Source organism: Terrapene carolina, unplaced genomic scaffold, assembly GCF_002925995.2.
Source record: "Terrapene carolina triunguis isolate 2854851 unplaced genomic scaffold, T_m_triunguis-2.0 Scaffold31951, whole genome shotgun sequence".
Lineage (NCBI taxonomy): Eukaryota > Metazoa > Chordata > Testudines > Emydidae > Terrapene > Terrapene triunguis.
In genome coordinates, this window is record NW_020696302.1 from 1 (window position 1) to 8,368 (window position 8,368).

At 60.6% G+C, this 8,368-nt stretch overlaps 1 protein-coding gene across 1 annotated transcript in view; it reads left to right on the forward strand.

The window, feature by feature from the left end:
- Positions 1-1,135: 1,135 nt before the first annotated feature.
- LOC112104230 (dnaJ homolog subfamily C member 3-like) overlaps positions 1,136-8,368 on the forward strand; it is a gene marked incomplete at its 3' end in the record, with an annotated part of 10,627 nt that continues 3,394 nt past the window's right edge. Inside the window, exons 1-7 of the mRNA XM_026663031.1 lie at positions 1,136-1,243; positions 1,540-1,664; positions 3,995-4,069; positions 4,241-4,384; positions 5,192-5,373; positions 5,592-5,711; positions 6,230-6,335. Coding sequence (XP_026518816.1) covers positions 1,177-1,243; positions 1,540-1,664; positions 3,995-4,069; positions 4,241-4,384; positions 5,192-5,373; positions 5,592-5,711; positions 6,230-6,335 — 819 coding nt within the window. The remainder of the gene's footprint in view (positions 1,244-1,539; positions 1,665-3,994; positions 4,070-4,240; positions 4,385-5,191; positions 5,374-5,591; positions 5,712-6,229; positions 6,336-8,368) is intronic.

Sequence of the window (8,368 nt, forward strand, 5' to 3'; positions counted from 1 at the left end):
TGGCCCCGCCCCCACCTGGACGACCACCCTCCGCCTTGGCCCCGCCCCTTCCCTGCTGGCCCCGCCCCTGGGCCGCTCCTAGCCCCGCCCCCACCTGGACGACCACCTTCCGCCTTGGCCCCGCCCCTCCCTGCAGGCTCCGCCCTCTCCTACCAGCTGCTCTTTAGTTCCTCCCGTGGCTCCTCCCACCTGCTGCTGGCTCCGACCCCTGGTGCTTTTTCCCCCACCTGCAGAGAAGGGGAAGCAAGTGTGAAAAATCGGGGGTGGGGGGGGTGATAGGCGCCTACATAAGACAAGGCCCCCAATATGGGGATTGTTCCTATCAAATCGGGACAGCTGGTCACCCCAGGGAAGCCAAGGGAGGATGCCCCCTTAATTGGCAGGGAAAGGGCGTGGCCTGGAGAGTGGTGGTGGGGTAGGAGGGGGTCAGGAGAAAGGGGGTGGCGCTGGTGGAGAAGGTGAGGGGGTCACAAGACTGGGGATGGAGTGGGTGGGGTTAAGAGAATGGGGGTGGGGTTGTGTGGGGGGTGCACAAGAGTGGGGGTGTGGCTAGTGGGGTTAGGAAAGTGGGGGTGGGTTGTGTGGGAGGGGGCGGGGGCAGGAGAGTGGGGGTGGTGCTGGTGGGGCGGCAGATGGGGTTAGGAAAGTGGGGATGGGTGGGAGGGGGCAGGAGAGTGGGGAAGGTGAAGGGTCCCAAGACTGGGGGAAGAGCAGGTGAGGTCAGGAGAGCATGGAAAAGTGACGGGGTGGGAAGGCGGCATCAGGGCAGGCAGCAAGGGGGCAAGGCCATGAGAGTGGGGGCTAGTGTAGAAGGGGATGGGGCTATGGGGGGGCTGGGCGGGGCTGATAGAAAGGGGGCATGGCCATGCGAGGGGGGGCACGGCTAGCAGGCAATGGACAGTTTGATGCTGCCTCGGGAAGGGGTGGAACCTCCCTCACTGGAGGTTTTCCAAAGGAGGCTAGGATGGTTTAGACCCCCCAGATCCTGCATCTTGGGGGAGAGTGACGAGGTGACCCTGTGGTTCTCTGAATACTAGAGCAGTGTGTAGGTCGGGGAGATGGGGATTTCAGTGGGGCCCCCAGCCCTGACTCCCCTCAAACCAGTGACGATGAGCCACTTTGTCCGCTGCAGGTTTGCTGGCCTCCGGGCAGGCCGAGATCGAGAACCACCTGGAAATGGGGCGCAAGCTGCTGGCGGCCGGACAGCTGGCCGAGGCGCTGTCTCACTACCACTCCGCTGTCGGTAAGTGGGCGCGGGCGTGCGGTGTCGCCGGCGAGCCCGGGAGCACGGCGGACACTAGCCTCCTCCACGCTCGCCACTGTGCCAGGCAGGCACGGAGCATCGGGGATGCCCCGGGGACAGTGAGCAGGAATTCAGCGCCAGGGAGGGGCATTTGGGGGGACAGCTGTGGGGCAGATACGGGAATGGGGCCTTGAGGTTGGCAGGGAGTGGGTAGTGGGCAAGGAGAACAAATCTGGGCGGGACCAGAAGATTGGGGGCGGGGCCAGGACTCCAGTAATATATTCTCCCTCCTGCAGAAGGCGACCCCAAGAATTACCTCACCTATTACAAGCGAGCCACCATCTACTTGGCCATGGGCAAGTTCCGCTCGGCACTGCCCGACCTTTCGAAGGCCATTGAGCTCAAGCCGGACTTCCTGGCCGTAAGTCCCACCTGCTGTTCCCACTTCGGGCTTGCAGGGATATAGTGGGGGGACTGGCTCTCCCCTGGGGGTCAGAGCGCTCAGCTCAGGGGGTGGGAGACCCAGATTCGTTGATCCCAAGGCTGGAAAGGACCACTCTGAGCATCTCGCCTGTGTAATAAACACCAGAGAACGTCCCCAAAATATCTCCAGGTTAAACTGCAGCAGCTCTTGTCGAGAAACATCCGATCATGATTTAAACACGGTCAGTGGTTTCAGTAGTGAGTTACCCTCACTGTGAAAAATGTACGCCTTATTTTCCGTCTGAATTTGTCCAGCTTCAATATCCAGCCATCGGAGCTGGTTAGTCCTTTTTCTCCTAGATGGAAGAGCCAACTATTATCGTGTGGCTGTTCTCTGCATTGGTGCTTATAAACTGGGATCAGGTCACCCCTTCGTCTTCTCTCTATCAAGCTAAACAGATCAATCTCCTGCCGTCTCTCAGTTTCGGGCATGTTTTCCAGTCTTTGAATCGCTCCTGTAGCTTCTCCAGTTTATCCACGTCCTTCTGGAGTGGTGGAACCCCGCAGCTGGACGCAGGATACCAGCAGCGATGGTCACCAAATATAGAGAGAATGTTACCTACTTGAGATTTCCCTCTCGAATCCCTGAGCCGAAAACCGTGCAGATCGGGGGCTCGTACCCAGGCCTCCCACATCCCATGCGATAGCTCTAACCACTAGGCATTGGCTATCCTGGGCATTCTCTCTCTCTCTCGCTCTGCCTGAGCTCAGACACGGCTGTTCAGAATGATTCCCTGCCAGCACTGAGCTGCCAAAGCTGATTCAAAACCGGTTCGGCTGGATGTGTGTTGACACAAAGCTGTAAATAGCGTCGCCTTCTTACATGACTGGGAGAGCTCGGTGGATTCGCCCGACTGCCTCCCAGCTGGGCCTGAGGCCAGGCCCGGCCTCTTTCGGTGCCTCGGTTTCCCTGTCTGGGGCTAACGACACTCCCCGCCCGGGATTAACCAGGGTCTGTGAACTGCTTTGGTATGCCGAAGGTGCAACAGGGAGCGCCAGCTAAAACCCTGAAAATCCGGCGGCCTATTTTTCTTCTCCCTAACTATGCTTTTTTTTATGGCCGGGTTTTCAAGGTACCTAAGGAAGACACCACTGAAAGCAAGTTGCGATTTGCAAAAAATCCTGCGGGAGGCAGTGTGGGCTAGTCTAGAGACCCGGGTTCTGTTCCCAGCTCTGCGACTGGTGACCCTGAGCAAATCACTTTGCCTCAGTTTGCTCATCTGTCAGATGGGGCTAATGGATTCTCCATCACTGACCATTTTAAAATCAAAATGGGATGTTTTCCTGAACGAATTCCTCTTTGAAGTAGAGCAGGGGATGTCTACGCTGCAATAAAAAACTCACAGCACTGAGTCTCAGGGCCCAGGACAATCGATTTGGGCTGCAGGGCTAAAAGTTGCCGGGCAGACATGCAGGATCTGAGAGCCAGGGCTCCGGCTAACCCCGAGTGTCTACACTCCAGTTTTTAGCCCCACGAGCCTGAGTCAGCCAAGCTGGGCTGCGCCGTGGGGCGTTGATTGCAGCGTAGATGGAAATGGCTGGTCCTGATTTTAAGTCACTTCGGCCAGATTTTTTTTTTTTTTTTTTAAAGGTAAGAATGCCCCTAAAAATCTAGCGTGGGGGTTGTCAAGCTGGGGGTCGCGAGGTTATTACAGGGAGGCTGCAAGTTGGCAGGTCCGGGCATGCCGGCTGCCAGCCACATGCGGGGCTGACCGCCCGAGCCCTTCCGAGCTGGGTGATCGGAGAGAAGCAGCTACTGGCCAAGCACCCAGCACTGAAGGCAGCACCGCCCCCAGCAGCAGCGCAGAAGTAAGGGTGGCAGGGGGTTGGTGGAGGGGACTCTTCAGAGCCTGAAATATTTTCAAAGTGGGTCCCAGCAAAAAAAAAAAAAAAAAAAAAATTGAGAACCCCAGCGCCTCGGTTTCCCCGATCTGTAAAACAGGGATAATGACGCCGAATCTCCTTTGGCACGTGCGCTGAGCTCCATAGATGAAAAGCGCTAGGTCTGAAACGTTACATAGCCTTGACTTTCCCAGGCCACGTAGGCTCGTCCCTCGGATGCTTTAGCAAACATCCCCCCGGGAACCGAACTTGGCACATCCGTTGTGGCGGCCGTTACGGCCCCGAGTTGGCGAGAGCGCTGCCTTTTGCAACTGACTGGGTTTAAGCATTAAGAACTTTGCCTCGATCGAGGGCGCCGATTTGAATCTGCCGTTGCCGGAGTCTCTCACCCCGGGAATCTGCTCTCTCTCTCTCTCTCCGCTCCAGGCCAGGCTGCAGAGGGGTAACATTCTCCTGAAGCAGGGCAACACGGAGCAGGCCAAGCAGGACTTCGAAGCCGTGGTGAGTGCCGTGAGAAGGGACCCCTCGTGAGAGGCCTGGGAATGGAACCTCTGTCCCCAAAGGGCACTGGCTGGGGGACCCTCCCCCTTTGCCAGAGGGCCCTCTCTAGGCCTCTGCCAATCCTTGTTGGTTTTTTTCCCCCCTCTTCTTCCCCCTTCACGCCCCCCGCAGCTGCAGAGCGATCCTGGCCACAAGGAGGCTCAGAGCCAGCTCGCCAGACTCACCGAGCTGGAAGTGACCATGCAGGAGGCCCGGGCAGCCTATCAGAGGACAGAGTACGCGGGAGCCATTGGCATCCTGGAGCGAGTCGTCGAGGTATCCGCCGGGAGAGGGGGCTGTCCCCCTCCGCGGGGATCGCGCCGTCTCTGAGAGCTGGGGAGAGCTGTTCAGAGGTGCTTTGAGCCCCGTAAGGTTCACACTTTGGGCAGGGAGGCGGTGCATCACCTCTGTAGGCTCCCAGCTGGGACTACATCTCCCATGATGCGCCACGGCCTCCCACGATGCATCCCCTCACCCTCCAAGAGGCGGAGACTGCCATGATATCTGCCCTGGGAATCTGGTCCGAACTACATCTCCCATGGTACACGGCGCTCTCCCCCCTCGTGGAGAGGGAAGGTGGGGCATGATGGGAGTCCCTGGCTGTGGTGCATCATGGGAGATGTGGTCCAGCCGGGAAGCCTGGCCCATAGCAGAGAATGGGGGAGATGAGGCACCCAACGTACAATTCCTACAGGCCAATGCAGCAGCATTTCCAAACGCAGCTCCCTTGGCAATCCCAGGGCTGCTTACTGCGGCCTGGGCTGGCTGAGGCCTGGCGCCGGAGCTTGGAGCGGTGGAGGAACAGCCGGGCCGATTGTGCAGAAAAGTTGGGGGAGTCTCGGGTGTTGGGCTTGGAAGTATGAATGTGAACCCATAGAGCTCTTCGATCCCCCTGCTGCCGCCTTAAAAAGCCAGAGGGATCTGGAACCAAGGGGCTGGCGGTGGGTCCGCCTGAACCCGGCCTCAGGCCCTGCCTCAGTTTCCCCTCTCTGATGGAAGCCGGCGCGCCTGCCCACCAGCACGCCGTCAGTCCAGGCGGGGTCCAGCCTTTCTCACCTTTCCCGTTCGCTCCCTTGGCCGCAGATCTCCCCGTGGGACCCCGATGCCAAGGAGCTGCGCGCCGAGTGCCACCTCCTGCTGGGCGACTACGGCCAGGCCATCCTGGACCTGAAACCCACCACCAAGCTCCGCGCCGACAACCGGGCGGCTTTCCTTAAGCTCAGCCAGCTCTACTACGGCCTGGGGGAGCACGAGGAGGCCCTGGCGTGAGTTGGGGGGCACGAGGCGGTGCTGGCAGGGGTGCGGGATGTCTGGGGGGCTGTACGAGGAACCTCCCCGCACCGGGCCACCTTGAAACCCTGCCCCTGGAGGAGCCAGGCTTTGACTCTGAGCCCCGCCCGGGTGCGCTGGGATCTTGGGGGCTGGAGGACCCCCGCGTCTCCCAGACCCCCCCCCCCACCTGTCCCCGGTCTCCCCTCCCCAGGCAGGTACGTGAATGTCTCAAGCTGGACCAGGACGACAAGGCGTGCTTCGCCCACTACAAGCAGGTCAAGAAGCTCTCCAAGCAGCTGGAGTCGGCTGAGGAGCACGTCCGAGCGCAGAGGTGACCACCCTGCCCGCCCTCTCTCTGCCACCCGCTTCCCATAAAGCCAGGGGCCAGGAGAGGTGGGGTCCTCCCAGCCGGGTGTGCCGTGGCTCTACGGTGCTCCCTGAAATCCCCCCATCCCCCGCTCCGCTGGGGTCCTGGGAGTAGTGGAGGGGCTGAGATGCAGCCGCCTCTGTGGTGGGGCACGGGGACTGTTTATACAGGGATCGCCTTGCCCAGCTCTGAGATGCGGCCATCTCTGGGGTGCGGCATGGGGGATGTTTATACTGGGACCCCTCAGCCGTCTCTGAGATGCAGCCGCCTCTGGGGTGGAGCACAGGGGCTGGTTAAACAGGAATCCTGGGGGCAGGCGGGTATTCTGGGATCTCTTCCTCTGCCCCTTTCCCCTGGAAGCCCTCCCTGGCTCTAGGTCTGGCCTGTTTTGGGTGCTCCCTGAGTTTGGCCCCATTCCCCTCCCCGCCCCTTTGCCCGCTCGAGCCCCGCCGGCGGCTGACACGTGCCGTTCCCGGGGACAGGTACGAGGAAGCCATCGACAAGTACAAAGCAGCCATGAAGACGGAGCCGCAAGTGGAGGTTTATATCATCAAGGCCAAGGCGCGCATCTGTCACTGCCTGTCCAAGGTGAGCCCGGCCTCGCGCCCGCATCCGCCGTGCACACTGCGGGGAGAGCCTGTGGGAACACCCCCCCGGCGGTGGGGGAGACAAACAACGGGGTTGGGACGGCCATATAGACACAGACTCCTCGCCCAGTGCTGAGATGCAGCCACCTCTGGGGTGAGGCACTGGGGCTGTGTATACACGGATTCCTCGCCCAGTGCTGAGATGCGGCCACCTTTGGGGTGGGGCACTGGGGCTGTGTATACACGGATTCCTCGCCCAGTGCTGAGATGTGGCCACCTCTGGGGTGGGGCGCAGGGGCTGTGTAGACACGGATTCCTCGCCCAGTGCTGAGATGCGGCCACCTCTGGGGTGGGGCACTGGGGTGTGTATACACGGATTCCTCGCCCAGTGCTGAGATGTGGCCACCTCTGGGGTGGGGCGCAGGGGCTGTATAGACACGGATTCCTCGCCCAGTGCTGAGATGCGGCCACCTCTGGGGTGGGGCACTGGTGTGTGTATACACAGACTCCTCGCCACATTTCCTAGATTTCATTGGGTTTAAGGCCAGAAGGGCCCATTCGCTCTAGCTGGATCTCCTAGCCACGGGCCGTTCCGATCCCCCTGTGCAGAGCTCTAAGCCTTCACTTAGAGTGCAGTGTTTCGTTCCTCGGGAGCACCCACCTGGTGTGCGCCCCATGCCGAGCCCGGGGCCCCTGCCATGGCAGGGAATTGAGCGGGGAGACCCACCCCGGTGTTCCCAGCAGGTGATCCACACCCCGTGCGGCAGAGGAAGGCAGAACACCCCCTCGCCCCCTTAGGTCCCTGCCGATCTGACCTGGGGGGAAATTCCTTCCTGATCCCCAACCTGGTGATCACTTGGACCCTGAGCTTGTGGGCAAGAACCAGCCAGCTGGGCACCTAGAAAGAGGGTTCTCTGGCCCCCCCGTCCGGGGTCCTGTCTCCAGCTGCGGCTGATCCCTGACTCTTCAGAGGAAGGCAAAGAAACCTCAGAATATATCTGGTCAATTGTGCCTCAGGGAAAAAAATCCTTCCTGACCCTACAGGCACCCAGCTGATTCCCTGAAGCATGAGACTGGATTGTAATCACAGCAAGTCTGGGCCCCAGAAGCTCTGTCTCCCTCTCTCTGCTTCCTTTCGGGGTCCCTTTTACAGAGTCCTCCTGCTAGCTTTCTACTGGCATCGTCTCTCTCTCACGTGCACACAGAGCAAGGCCTGTCCCTTCCAGTAGGGGGCGGCAGGGACACACACACACACACACACACACACACACACACACACACACACAGCAGGGCCCATCCCCTCCAGCAGGGGGCAGCAGGGACACACACACACACACACACACACACACACACAGAGCAGGGCCCATCCCCTCCAGCAGGGACACACACACACACACACACAGAGCTGGGCCCGTCCCCTCCAGCAGGGGGCGGCAGGGACACACACACGGAGCAGTGCCCGTTCCTTCCAGCAGGGGACAGCAGGGACACACACACACACACACACACACACAGAGCAGGGCCCGTTCCTGACAGCAGGGACATACACACACACACACACACACACAGAGCAGGGCCTGTTCCTGACAGCAGGGACACACACACACACACACACACACAGCAGGGCCCGTTCCCTCCATCAGGGGACGGCAGGGACACACACACACACACACAGCAGGGCCCGTTCCCTCCAGCAGGGGACGGCAGGGACACACACACACAGAGCAGAGCTCATCCCCTCCAGCAGGGACACACATATACACACACACACACACACACGGAGCAGGGCCCGTTCCTTCCAGCAGGGGACAGCAGGGACACACACACACACACACATGGAGCAGGGCCCATTCCTGACAGCAGGGACATACACACACACACGGAGCAGGGCCCGTTCCCTCCAGCAGGGGGCGGCAGGGACACACACACACACACACACTCACACACATGGAGCAGGGCCCGTTCCCTCCAGCAGGGGGCGGCAGGGACACACACACACACACAGAGCAGGGCCCGTTCCCTCCAGCAGGGGGC